Source organism: Bufo gargarizans, chromosome 3 (genome assembly GCF_014858855.1).
Source record: "Bufo gargarizans isolate SCDJY-AF-19 chromosome 3, ASM1485885v1, whole genome shotgun sequence".
NCBI lineage: Eukaryota > Metazoa > Chordata > Amphibia > Anura > Bufonidae > Bufo > Bufo gargarizans.
Window position 1 is genome coordinate 94,916,451 of NC_058082.1, and position 14,056 is coordinate 94,930,506.

Genomic DNA, 14,056 nt, shown 5'->3' on the forward strand with positions numbered 1-14,056 from the left:
TGCTGGACGCAGGGTCCGGGTGTTCCAAAGCTCGGCAGTGTAAATAGTGGAAGTGTCGGCGCTCTGCATTCCTTCAGCAAGTCCAGGAAAAGCCCTGGCGACGACGCCAGCGTTTAACGAGCTTGCGGTGTTTTTCTATCAGCTCGTTAGTTCTACTACTGAACATTTCCAGGAGCTTGTTCCACTGCAGTAATGGTGGGGTCTGCGGCTGCGCCCACTCTGTGACTGCCGCTGGCGTCCTGACCGCTGATCTTGTCGTGTTACATCCTAGGGATGCAGACATGATGTGTCGTAACGCAGCGCTCGCCATGCCGAGGACATCCACTCTGTATCCACCGTATGGCACTATGTGTGCTCGGCATGGCGCCTCTACTAATTTACTGTGCGGTCAGCGTCTTTTGTGCATGGCACCATTATTTATTAGGACACTACATGACGCTTATATGTATGCAGGTGTTTTTCGGCATTAGTACTTGGTGACTATAGGCGGTACTATGTAGTACACAGAAACCTAACCTGGCCCATCTACAATAGAGAAGATCCAGAAATGTCAGCATGCCCGTCCACCGTGAGAAGACAACCCAACGGGGGATTTACTAAGCAAAGGGCGCCACCAAAGAGAGCAGAATGTGACAGGCGCCAAGTTACTGTGCGGTCTACGGCTTCCTTTTGAAGAGTGTCTGGATCGATGGCTCATCTCTTACCAGGAGGCGCTGTTTTTGGTGCTGCACATGGAAGACGTGTTGCACCAAGTTCTTCGTACAGTGTGCGCCATTGTCACCAATTGCAGGCCCCTTATACACATTAGTCTGTTATTGGTGAATCCACACTTTTCAGCAGTACTGTCTGATGGTCCAAGGTGGATGGAGAGCAACTACCCCCATCAGATTATGTGGGGGAGATGAGGGTCAAGCCCCTTATTGTTGAATGTTAAAGCCCAACCTTTTCTTCTTCCGTGAGATAAGTCTGGAGGGGACAGAGGAGAATGGAGGGGGACAGAGGAGAATGGAGGGGGACAGAGGAGAAATGGAGGGGGACAGAGGAGAATGGAGGGGGACAGAGGAGTCTGGAGGGGGACAGAGGAGTCTGGAGGGGAACAGAGGTGACTGGTTTAGACAGAGGAGTCTACAGGGAACAGAGGAGTCTGGAGGGGAACAGAGGAGTCTGGAGAGGGACAGAGGAGTCTGGAGGGGACAGAGGTGGCTGGTTTGGACAGAGGAGTCTGGAGGGGGACAGAGGAGTCTGGAGGGGGACAGAGGTGACTGTTTTAGACAGAGGAGTCTGGAGGGGGACAGAGGAGTCTGGAGGGGGACAGAGGTGACTGGAGGAGGACAGAGGTGACTGGTTTAGACAGAGGAGTCTACAGGGGACAGAGAAGTCTGGAGGGGAACAGAGGAGTCTTGCAGTAACTGTTCTCCTCTCTTCATTGATTTAAACACAGGAGCTTGGAGGTGGACAGAGGAGACTCTCTTCATTGAACGCACACACCCTTGGTCGATCTGATCATCTATGTGTATGGCGGAGCTGTAAAGATAGCTGTCAGCCGAAGTGTTTGGGCATCTTAAAGGAGTTGTCCCGCTTTGCTGCTCTTAGCAGACTCTTGTTGCAGCGCGTTGTACCTGTTGAAAACCTCAGACACCTACTCCCTGCTGTTTCCTTCTGGTTCTCTTCAGCGGTCTTCTGGTCCCCATCCTGTAAACTTCCTTCATGGACAGGGTCACAGTTCTCCACTGCAACCAATGACCTGGCTTTAGCGGTCATGTGTCGTCAGTGGGGGATTTACCAACAAATGATTGGTTAAGCCGTCCGATGACAGATGTCATTGTCTGCCAAGAATTTTTCACCCAATACCCAAATGATTGTTCTGTGAAAGATCTTCGATCTCTAGAGATGTCTACTGCCTGACCCGGTTAATGGCCACACATCAAGCCTGGTGGCGGGGATCAGGGTGATGCTGGCTATACTCACCCGATCATCTTCATGGGCGATCAGCCCCAGAGGTATCTCCCAGCAGCTTTCTCCCTACTGGAAATCCATTGATGCTTGGCTAAGCCCAGCGTGCATGTGTGTTGGTTGGTCGGAAGAGCGGTCTATCGGCTGAAGGAGCCAGCCTGAGACTTAAAGGGCTTGTCCCACCATAAGAACTTATCACCCATGCACAGGATAAGGATCAGGAGATAAGCTACCATCCCCTGCTAAGTATTTGACCACTGGGACCTCCACCAATCATGAGGGGGCACCAGAGTCCCCTCTGGAGGAAGAAAATCACTCTACATCAAGTGACCTCAAACCAAGAAGTGGCTGATGTCCTGAGAACGATGGACGCCCCCTCCTGAGAATGCAGCTCATGGAAGGAATATCCCTGCAGCGACAAGACTCCTGGGAGGAGTGGAGAGGAAGGGTCCTGTGTGTGTAATCTGTGGGGGTCCAACTCCTGGGACCCCCCCCATGATCAGTGCCGCTTTTACACAGGCGGCTGTGTCTGGTTCTCATGTTGAGTTGTGGCCTTCTCGGGTCCTGCTGGGCCCCCACTTTCCACCAGAGGTTGGAGGTCGGGGGTGCAGCATCCTCATCCAGTAGTCCAGGGACTGATAATCCAGCAGGACAGGGAAGACTCTGGGGCCCGGTCGTATACCAGAAGACCTGCTGGCACGCTCAGCGTTTGGCAGTGGCTCGCCCCTCTGGTGGGGGCCCATCAGTCAGCCTCTCAGCGCTGCATGAAGGATAAACTGTGGAAAAATATTATTTTACTATAAAATTACAGTCAAACACTTATTAAAAGCAGAAAAGCAAATAGCAGCAGAGCTGGAACGATAGGAGGACGCTGCGCTGGGGGAGGGGCAGTCACTGCGCAGAAGCTGCTGCTATGTGAGCCGTACAGCTGGACTTAAAGGGAACCTGTCGCTGGCAGCGCCTCTATGGACCTCACTCATCCTGCTGCACCTTTAAGGGGGGACATGAAATCTTCCCGTCCCTTGAGTTTTTTTCCTATTCTGTCATATGGAAAGCTGGCAATATGGCCGCCATCGCTGCCCCCACAGGGCTATGCACCCAGCTTTCCCAGGAGGCTGAACGTCCGCGCTGGTTTCCTCTCATTGCTTTCATGTTGTGTATATCAGCGTCTCATTTTCTGCATTCCTGGATATTAATCAGATCGCCCCTGTCTCGAGGCGCCGGGGGGAGACACTTGGTTTCCGGATGAGGTGCTGGTCTTATCAATAGTCACATACATTATGTCTGTCTGTATGTAACCTGTACAGCCGGGGCCCCGCAGAGGAGATATATACCGTATGTGTAACCTGTACAGCCGGGGCCCCGCAGAGCAGATATATACCGTATGTGTAACCTGTACAGCCGGGGCCCCGCAGAGGAGATATATACCGTATGTGTAACCTGTACAGCCGGGGCCCCACAGAGCAGATATATACCGTATGTGTAACCTGTACAGCCGGGGCCCCACAGAGGAGATATATACTGTATATGTAACCTGTACAGCTGGGGACCCGCAGAGGAGATATATCCCGTATGTGTAACCTGTACGGCAGGGGCCCCGCAGAGGAGATATATCCTGTATGTGTAACCTGTACAGCCGGGGCCCCGCAGAGGAGATATATCCCGTATGTGTAACCTGTACAGCCGGGGCCCCGCAGAGGAGATATATACCGTATGTGTAACCTGTACAGCCGGGGCCCCACAGAGCAGATATATATGTATATGTAACCTGTACAGCTGGGGACCCGCAGAGGAGATATATCCCGTATGTGTAACCTGTACAGCCGGGGCCCCGCAGAGGAGATATATACCGTATGTGTAACCTGTACAGCCGGGGCCCCACAGAGCAGATATATATTGTATATGTAACCTGTACAGCTGGGGACCCGCAGAGGAGATATATCCCGTATGTGTAACCTGTACAGCCGGGGCCCTGCAGACGAGATATATACCGTATGTGTAACATGTACAGCCGGGGCCCCGCAGAGCAGATATATACCGTATGTGTAACCTGTACGGCAGGGGCCCCGCAGAGGAGATATATCCCGTATGTGTAACCTGTACAGCCGGGGCCCTGCAGATAATTATCCTACCACTATGTCCTGTACCCAGCTATGTTCCTGTCCCCGCAGAGCAGATATACAGGTCCTTTACTGAAAACGGCAATCATGGGTAAGACTGCCGACCTGACTGCTGTCCAGAAGGCCATCATTGACCCCTCAAGCAAGAGGGTAAGACACAGAGAGACATGTCTGAAGGAATAGGCTGTTCCCAGAGCGCTGTATCAAGGCCCTCAGTGGGAAGTCTGTGGGAAGGAAAAAGTGTGGCAGAAAACGCTGCACAACGAGAAGAGGTGACCGGACCCTGAGGAAGATTGTGGAGAAGGACCGATTCCAGACCTTGGGGGACCTGCGGAAGCAGTGGACTGAGTCTGGAGTAGAAACATCCAGAGCCCCCGTGTACAGGCGTGTGCAGGAAATGGGCTACAGGTGCCGCATTCCCCAGAAACAGCGGCAGAAGCGCCTGACCTGGGCTACAGAGAAGCAGCACTGGACTGTTGCATGTCATTCGGAAATCAAGGTGCCAGAGTCTGGAGGAAGACTGGGGAGAGGGAAATGCCAAAATGCCTGAAGTCCAGTGTCAGTCCCCACAGTCAGTGATGGTGGGCGGCCATGTCAGCTGCTGGTGTTGGTCCACTGTGTTTTATCAAGGGCAGGGTCAATGCAGCCGCTATCAGGAGATTGTGGAGCACTTCATGCTTCCATCTGCTGAAAAGCTTTATGGAGATGAAGATGTCATTTTTCAGCACGACCTGGCACCTGCTCACAGCGCCAACACCACTGGTAATGGTTTACTGACCATGGTATTACTGGGCTCAATTGGCCTGCCAACTCTCCTGACCTGAACCCCATAGAGAATCTGTGGGATATTGGGAAGAGAAAGTTGAGAGACGCAAGACCCAACACTCTGGATGAGCTTAAGGCCGCTATCGAAGCTCCTGGGCCTCCATAACACCTCAGCAGTGCCACAGGCTGATTGCCTCCATGCCACGCCGCATTGAAGCTCCTGGGCCTCCATAACACCTCAGCAGTGCCACAGGCTGATTGCCTCCATGCCACGCCGCATTGAAGCCTCCTGGGCCTCCATAACACCTCAGCAGTGCCACAGGCTGATTGCCTCCATGCCACGCCGCATTGAAGCTCCTGGGCCTCCATAACACCTCAGCAGTGCCACAGGCTGATTGCCTCCATGCCACGCCGCATTGAAGCCTCCTGGGCCCGCCATCACACACTCAGCAGTGCACACAGGCTGATGGCCTCACATGCCACGCAGCTATTGAAGCCTCCTGGGCCTCCATAACACCTTCGCAGTGCCACAGGCTGATTGGCCTCCATGCCACGCCGCATTGAATGCCTCCTGGCGCATCCAATACACACCTCAGCAGTGCCACAGGCTGATTGCCTCCATGCCACGCCGCTATCGAAGCCTCCTGGGACTCCATAAACATCCTCCGCCAGTGCCACCAGCGCCTGATTGCCTCCATGCCACGCCGCATTTGAAGGCCTCCTGGGCCCTCCATATACACCTCAGCAGTGCCACAGGCTGATTGCCTCCATGCCACGCCGCATTGAAGCCTCTGGGCCTCCATAACACCTCCGCCAGTGCCACAGGCTTGATTGCCTCCATGCCACGCCGCATTGAAGCATCTCTGGGCCTCCATAACACCTCAGCAGTTGCCACAGGCTGAGTTGCCTCCATGCCACGCCGCATTGAAGCCGTCATTTCTGCAAAAGGATTCCCGACCAAGTATTGAGTGCAGAACTGAACATAATTATTTGAAGGTTTACTTTTTTTGTATTAAAAACACTTTTCTTTTATTGGTCGGATGAAATATGCTAATTTTTAGAGATAGGAATTTGGGGTTTTCATGAGCTGTGGCCAAAATCATCAATATTAAAACAATAAAAGGCTTGGACTACTTCAGTTGGTGTGTAATGAATCTAAAATATATGAAAGTCTAATGTTTATCAGTAATTACAGAAAATAATGAACTTTATCACAATATGCTAATTTTTTTTGAGAAGGACCTGTATATTGTATATGTAACCTGTACAGCCGGGGCCCCACAGAGCAGATATATACCGTATGTGTAACCTTTACAGCCGGGGCCCCACAGAGCAGATATATATTGTATATGTAACCTGTGCAGCCGGGGACCCGCAGAGGAGATATATCCCGTATGTGTAACCTGTACGGCAGGGGCCCTGCAGACGAGATATATATACCGTATTTGTAACCTGTACAGCCGGGGCCCCGCAGAGTAGATATATACTGTATATGTAACCTGTACTGCCAGGGCCCCGCAGAGCAGATATAGACCATATGTGTGACCTGTACAGCCGGGGCCCCGCAAGAGCAGATATAGACCATATGTGTGACCTGTACAGCCGGGGCCCCGCAGAGCAGATATAGACCATATGTGTGACCTGTACAGCCGGGGCCCCGCAGAGCAGATATAGACCATATGTGTGACCTGTACAGCCGGGACCCCACAGAGCAGATATAGACCATATGTGTGACCTGTACAGCCGGGGCCCCACAGAGCAGATATAGACCATATGTGTGACCTGTACAGCCGGGGCCCCACAGAGTAGACAACAGCTGGAGGGCCCCAGGTTGAGCATCCCTGATCTATACTAATGATTCTCATCTAAGGTTGACAATTAGGGTACAGCGGTGCGGTTCGTGGGGGCTTGTGACGTCGCCGTGCTGCATACGAGGACCGTGTGGCTGCAGCGGGCTTAATAACACTGTTTATGGTACGACCACACAGCGCTGTACTGTGGCGCTTGTGACGTGGTCGCACTGCGTTCCAGTACCACGTGGTTGTACAGGCCTCAGTGGGCAGTAAGGGTATGTTCAGGAGGAGGATTTTGGGCGTAGGTTTTAGCACTGTTTCTGTACCGATAACCAGGCCAAATCTGTACTGAAACTGCCTCCCATGAAGCCGAGGATTTTAGCCACGTGGTTTAATTTACAGGTCCATTATTGGCGCAGTTATCGCGTAGACTCCTCACAAAGCCGCAGCGCGAGCCTGATCTATTCAGTGGAGCTAAGCCGAGCGTGCGTTCACGTAAAATCCCAGAAACTGCAGCACAGAGAGCAGGGGCTCATACACTGGCCTTGCACTGGGGCCCTCTGCCGTCTACACGTATGTCACCCCGGGACAGGAGCGCAGTACAGGCAGGTTTCATCTTCACTTATCGCCTCTCCTTCTATTATTCAGCCTGTACTTTACTTCTGGGACCACATCTCCTGCACCTTAATCCCCCCAATAAAAGCTGCCTGGCCGAAGACGGACGCCTTGGCGCAGCTGCTATGGCTCCGGACCAGCGCAGTCATTAGAGCCTCAGAGCCGTCAGGTTATAGTTCACGTACAGGTAACGGGGCAATGACATCATCATTCCGTCAATACAAGGGACATAGTAATGAGGAGAATCGGGTATAAAGGACAATGTGGGGGAGTCATACTCCGCTTCACAGATATTCAAGGGGAGGGGGTCAGCTTCTTCAATCATGAATTGTACTTACATTTAGACATTCGTATCCCAAATGTGGCCACAACAATGCAAAAAAATCTATTAATTCCATTTCTAGGAACTGGAAAATGGCCCCTAAAAAATCAGTTTAGACACACAGAACTCTGTATTGAATAGTGAGAACCCTCTCTGATAGGACCCCCTCTCAAGCAGGTCTTTCAGCAGTAGGCAGCAGACGTACCTTCGGCCATTCCTTCCCCATCAGTTGTGGTGGAGAGGAGTTACTGTAGATAAAGCAGTGACCAAACATGGGGGGCCCAGGAGTCAGACCGCAATCTACTAAAACCCACATATGTCTTTCCCATAACTGCTTCTGTGTCCATCACACGAGGGTAGGGTGGCTGGTCAGACGAGCGGCACAGCAGCAGCAATGACTGGCGGGTCCTGAGCTCTGGGCAGGTGGTCAACGTCTGTAAGGGATTCCTACATAGATGGGACACAAAGGAAAATCTCTGCAGCACCCTGTCATCTACATGATCACTGGCGTCTCCCAGCTCATGCACTTCCATGATGTCATCTCCTGATGGTGCTGATATAGTGAATCTGAAAGTTCTCTTTAAAGGCTATGTACACCTTCTTGGGCAATTTTTTTTCTTTTATGATTGCATTTTACTAATTTTGGGCTAAACATTTTTCAATTGGTCTTTATTAAAACAGCCCTTAAGCCTCATTCTTATCAGTAAGAAAAGAACTGAGCTATAGTGATTTGTTTAGGAGGTCAGAGATAAGGAGCCTGTCAGCTGAGCTGCCTGACGGGAAACAGTACAAATCCTGGTACTAGAGAACCTCAAGACTGTACAGAGAAAGGGGCTCAACATTTTTAATAAAGACTAATTGAAAATTATTTTTTTTAGCTCATTATGAGTACAATGCAATAATAATAAAAATACCCCAAAGGTATCTATAACCTTAAGGCTTTGGGCTCCTTAAGGCTATGTACACATTTGGAGGAAATTTGTTTATGATTGCATTTTACTAATTTTTGGCTAAAAATCATATTTTTAATTGGCCTTTAATAAACAAAAATATTGAGCTGTTCTATCACAAAGGGTTAACTGTTTTTCTAACTGTGTAACTTTAAACTTCACCTTCTGCGGGTCATCTAATAACCCTCTTCTCTAAACTACTGAGAGGTCTTAAAGACCTATTTAGGCCACATTGTTATCAGTAAGATAAGAACTGAGCTATAATGAGTGTTTACAATGTCAGAGAGCAGAGATAAGGAGTCCTTCTGCTCCCCAGATGACGGAAAAGACAAAAAATCCACAGGCAGCTAGTGGAGCATCTCAGCTCTGTCTGTACACAAAAAAAAAAGAATATATATATATATATATATATATATATATATATATATATATATAAATATTTTTACCCAAAATGAGTACAATTCAATAATAAAAATAAAAAAATCCCCCAAAGGTGACCATAGCCTTTAAGGCATTTTTTTTATTTTCTCATTCATCTTAATGCGGATTTAAGAGCAGAATTGGTGCCAAAATCCATGTGAGATCCAAAATGTGTAAATGTGACCTAAACGTCCTTTGTAGATCGTCTGTCGTGTTTTCTTTTGTTTATTAGTTACATCTGTTCCTGAAAAAAGCTGGGTGACAACCAGTATGGTGAACATCATAGTTCCCATCGAAGTGGTCAGCCAGAGCTCACTGCGGCGATATGATAGAGGAAGGGAAGATTTCTGCACAAATACATTCATATTCAGGAGGACCCTGGATGGTCGGCTCAGGGGGGGTCTGGTCAGGGCCGTCTTTAACAAGGGGCAAAAGGGGCAGCTGCCCCGGGCCCAGTTGCTCCTGAGGGGCCCAGCTGCCTCTTGAGCCCTCCTAGCCACTGCCCCGGCTGTCAGCTACACAGGGAGTGCTGCCATGCCTTGCCTGCTGGCACTCCAGGCAGCGTACTGTGGGAGCTGTGATTCTCTAGGACCTTAGATGACATCATCACCATGTGACCAGTAACCTAGCAATATTACTGGTCACATGGCTATGAGGTCATCAAGGTCCTTTCTACCAGGAGTGTTGCTGTAGAAGTTTGCCTTAACTGTGGAGCTTTTTTTGTGAAGATTACATCAGAAAAAGGTGACAGGGGCTGTTATGCTAATATACTGTAAACTACTGTATAGTGGGGTGCTGTATAGTGTGGAGGACTGTATACTGTATACTGTGGGTGCTGTATATTGTGGAGTGCTATACTTCTGTACTGTATACTGTGGGGGGCTGTATACTGTATACTGTGGGTGCTGTATATTGTGGAGTGCTATACTTCTGTACTGTATACTGTGGGGGGCTGTATACTGTATGTGCTGTATATTGTGGAGTGCTATACTGCTGTAATGTATACTGTGGGTGCTGTATATTGTGGGCTGCTATACTGCTCTACTATTTAGTGTAGGGGCTGTATACTGTGGGTGCTGTATATTGTGGAGTGCTATACTGCTGTACTGTATAGTGTGGGGGCTGTATAGTGTGGGGGGCTGTATCATATATAGTTTGGGGTGCTGTATATGGTGAGGTGCTATACTGCTCTACTGTATACTGTGGGCTGCTATACTGCTCTACTATATACTGTGGGGTACTGCATACTGTGTGGTGCTGTATACTATAAGGTGCTATACTGCATACTGTGTGGTGTTGTATACTATAGGGTGCTATACTGCATACTGTGGGTTGCTATATACTATAGGGTGCTATACTGCATACTGTGTGGTGCTGTATACTATAGGGTGCTATACTGCATACTGTGGGGTGCTGGGGTGCACTGTAACACTAGGGTGAGCCGAGCCCTGGTCTCCTTCCTGCAGAGCGGTGCCCACTTCCAGCCTGAGCCCAGCTGCCCAGAGCACTGATCCTGAGCCGCTGGAGTCTTCAGAACTGGAAGTATTTACAGTAATTCACTGGACTCTACCTGGTGTGTGGATGTTTTGTGTGTGTGTTGTGGTGGAGGCCGTGATTGCCTGCTAAGGTGTGGGAAGGCGGGATCCAGGGGGCCCAAGTAAATTTCCGCCCACGGTACAATCAATATTAAAGACGGCCCTGGGTCTGGTGTCCCTGGATTTCTTGTTGGGGTGTGTTGTACTGTGAAAAATGGGGGATCCTCATCTTCTGCGAGTAATTGTTTCTTCTGTGTCTCCCATGGCAGATCATCTGAAGGCGGCGGTAGAGCAGCGGAGAATGCAGCAGGCGGCACTAGGTAAGGTACAGGAGACACCACACCTCATGTGAGGCTCAAGCTTTGGGGCCGCCATCATTCCCTCACATGAATCCCTTCCTACATCTGCAAGGGTCAGCAACCTCCGGCACGCCAGCTGTTATGGAACTACAATTCTCAGCATGCTCCATTCAGTTCTATGTGAGTCTAGATAACAGCCAAGCAAGTGTGGATGTTGGGAGTCATAGTTTCACCACAGTTGGAGTGTCGGAGGTTGCTGATCCCTGCTCTAGTGCCCCCGGTAGGTAGCTGGAGCCTAGAGAGATGACGAGGGATATCCTCCAGATCACAGACCCTATCTGTACAGAGCTGTTTCTGAGTTTTTGCTCCTCGTCAGGACAGGGCAGGGTTCTGGTTGGCTGAGAAGTCCTTGGAAGGTGCTGGTTTGTCCTTGCAGCGATCAGGATAGTGTAGCTGCTGCAGGTCCTCTCATCCGGCCAAACCCTGTCCTGTACTGATGAGGAGCAGCTGGCTAGAGACTAGCTTCTGGTCTGGCGATATCACTAGTCACATTCCAAGGCCCGGGAAAGGGTCACTGACCTACAGGGCAGCTACCTATAGGTGGCACTAGAGGGACAGTTCTCTGCCTTCTGGAGGAGAGCTGCATACTTAATCCCAGGGGGCATTGCCTGTAAAGCTGGTCATACACATTAGATGAATGTTGGCTGAATCTGCTGATTTCAGCGGGACCTGCTGACCAGCTAATGTGTACGGGGGTCTCCCAACTGCAGATATCTGGGGCAAGGAAGGTCAGGCAGGTTGAACTGCAAAGTCTGAGCCTTTTGTTGAGAGGAAATAAGTTGCCACCTAAAGAATCTACCCCGCTGCCACCGCTGTCAGGTGACCCCCGCTGCCACCGCTGTCAGGTGACCCCCGCTGCCACCGCTGTCAGGTGACCCCCGCTGCCACCGCTGTCAGGTGACCCCCGCTGCCAGGTGACCCCCGCTGCCACCGCTGTCAGGTGACCACCGCTGTCAGGTGACCCCCGCTGCACCGCTGTCAGGTGACCCCCGCTGCCACCGCTGTCAGGTGACCCCCGCTGCCACCGCTGTCAGGTGACCACCGCTGTCAGGTGACCCCCGCTGCCACTGCTGTCAGCATTTATCATCTTGTAAATATCCTCTAGGTGTTTCCAGCTCCTACGAAGACGCAAACAAGTACGATCCGGCAGAGGAAGAGCTGCGGGAGCAGATGGAAGCGGAGAAGAAGCGGTATGCGGGTGTGGGGGGAGGGGTGTAGGGATGGGGACCTAAACAAGACACCTGCCTGCTGAATAAGACATGTATGATGGGGGGTACTGGTTTAGACCTGCTGAACCAGTACTACTCCCCCCATCATTACTGCTGCGACAGGTTATAACCGGCCTTATTCCCATGACACTGTGTATCCCCATTATATCTTAGGTATAAAACCCTCTTCAGTCGACTCAAAAGCCTTAAGACGGAGATCGAACACCTGCAGCTTCTGCTGGAGAAGGCCAAGGTGAAACTGCAGAAAGACTTTGAGGACTGGTGGTCCCAGGAGGCCGCGGACCTACAGGTACAGCATGACGTCATCAGCTCCTGACAAAGTGACGGTCATCTGCATCGGGAGATGTCACCGCTGATCTCTAGTGATGGATAGGTTGCATTCTCAGTGATGTCACCGCTGATCTGCAGTAATGGATAGGTTGCATTCTCAGTGATGTCACCGCTGATCTCTAGTGATGGCTAGGTGGCATTCTCAGTGATGTCACCGCTGATCTCTAGTGATTGCTAGGTGGCATTCTCAGTGATGTCACCGCTGATCTGCAGTAATGGATAGGTTGCATTCTCAGTGATGTCACCGCTGATCTCTAGTGATGGATAGGCTGTATTCTCAGTGATGTCACTGCTGATCTCTGGTGAATAGATAGGCTGCATTCTCAGTGATGTCACCGCTGATCTCTGGTGAATAGATAGGCTGCATTCTCAGTGATGTCACCGCTGATCTCGGTTCCTCTGTGTTTTGTATCTCCACGCTGCATAGACTAGTGAGACCACTTCTGGAATACTGGGCTCAGTTGTGGAGACAACACCTATATAGAGGAGGCTACAGAAACGGAGGGTCTGAAGCATAAAACATATCAGGAGAGACTTATAGAACTTAGGGGGTCGATTATTATCCAGGCGTATTTATGGCGCAGATGGCGGCGCATTGGTCCTTTGAGCTGCAATCTGCGATTTATTTTTATTTTTTTCCCACAGGTCATCAGTATGTGATCGGTGGGGGTCCGACACCCAGGACCCCCACCGATCAGCTGATTGATAAGGCATTGGTGCTCCTGTGAGCGCCGTGGCCTTCTCCGTGCTCACCAAGTACAGCGCCGTACATTGTATAGCGGCCGTGCTTGGTATCGCGCTCACCTCCATTCATTACAATGGGGCTGAGCCGCTCCGAGGCCACGTGACCGATTTATGATGACATCGCTGGGCTACTGCGAGCGCCGCTGCCTGGGTGTCGGACCCCCAACGATCAGATACTGATGACCTATCCAGAGAATAGGAGATCAGTATTTAAATCTCAGAAAACCCCTTTAACCGCACCGGAGATAAGCACACGTCTTAGGACATCAGGCAGACGAGGTGGACCCTGTGCTGCCTTATCCATCAGACGACTCCTAGTAACTGATTGTTTTATCATCTTTCTTCTCTTCCAGCAGAATCCGCCAGACGTAGACGTGCGCAGCGTTCAGTCACCTCTCTTGCAGCACGTACACAGGTAACACAGCAGCGTTCATCACCTGCAACCAGCCATAACGGCTATTAGTAGAATAATGCCAAAGTGTTGGACCACCTATGACAGTATTAACAGTACCATCAAAGCCCCCCTCCCCCGGCGCCTGTGGTCCTGGTCCCATTCAGGATTTAGTTCCTCGTTCTTGGAAATAAATTCATCACAATAATTGTTATAAACTTATCACCAGCTCTGCTTTTATCAATAGTGATAAACCTGCACATTTTCTCTCTTGGCCCTTAAATCCATATTATACAGAAGGATGAAATGGCACAGCGGGTGCAACTTCTCATGGTGCCAGCGTCTACATCCATGCCCAGTCATACTCTATATGGATAGCGGCAGCTGTTTCCACCACAGCCTGCAAATCTCTTGTCCACAATTCTGCAACGCTTCATTATAAAGACCTTTTGACACTCGGAACTAGTGAGGAGAACCGAGCAGCTGGAAGTAATTAATAATTTGACAAGTAAAATAAAATATAAAACCTT

At 50.4% G+C, this 14,056-nt stretch overlaps 1 protein-coding gene across 4 annotated transcripts in view; it reads left to right on the forward strand.

Annotated features, from left to right (window-relative positions):
- The window catches only part of KIF6 (kinesin family member 6), a 142,287-nt gene that overhangs the window by 108,574 nt on the left and 19,657 nt on the right, over window positions 1-14,056 (forward strand). For 3 of the 4 annotated variants that reach the window (XM_044286581.1, XM_044286582.1, XM_044286585.1), the window contains 4 exons: window positions 10,743-10,793; window positions 11,938-12,022; window positions 12,215-12,350; window positions 13,489-13,550. In XM_044286581.1, coding sequence (XP_044142516.1) covers window positions 10,743-10,793; window positions 11,938-12,022; window positions 12,215-12,350; window positions 13,489-13,550 — 334 coding nt within the window. The remainder of the gene's footprint in view (window positions 1-10,742; window positions 10,794-11,937; window positions 12,023-12,214; window positions 12,351-13,488; window positions 13,551-14,056) is intronic. The other variant, XM_044286584.1, reaches the window with a different exon arrangement.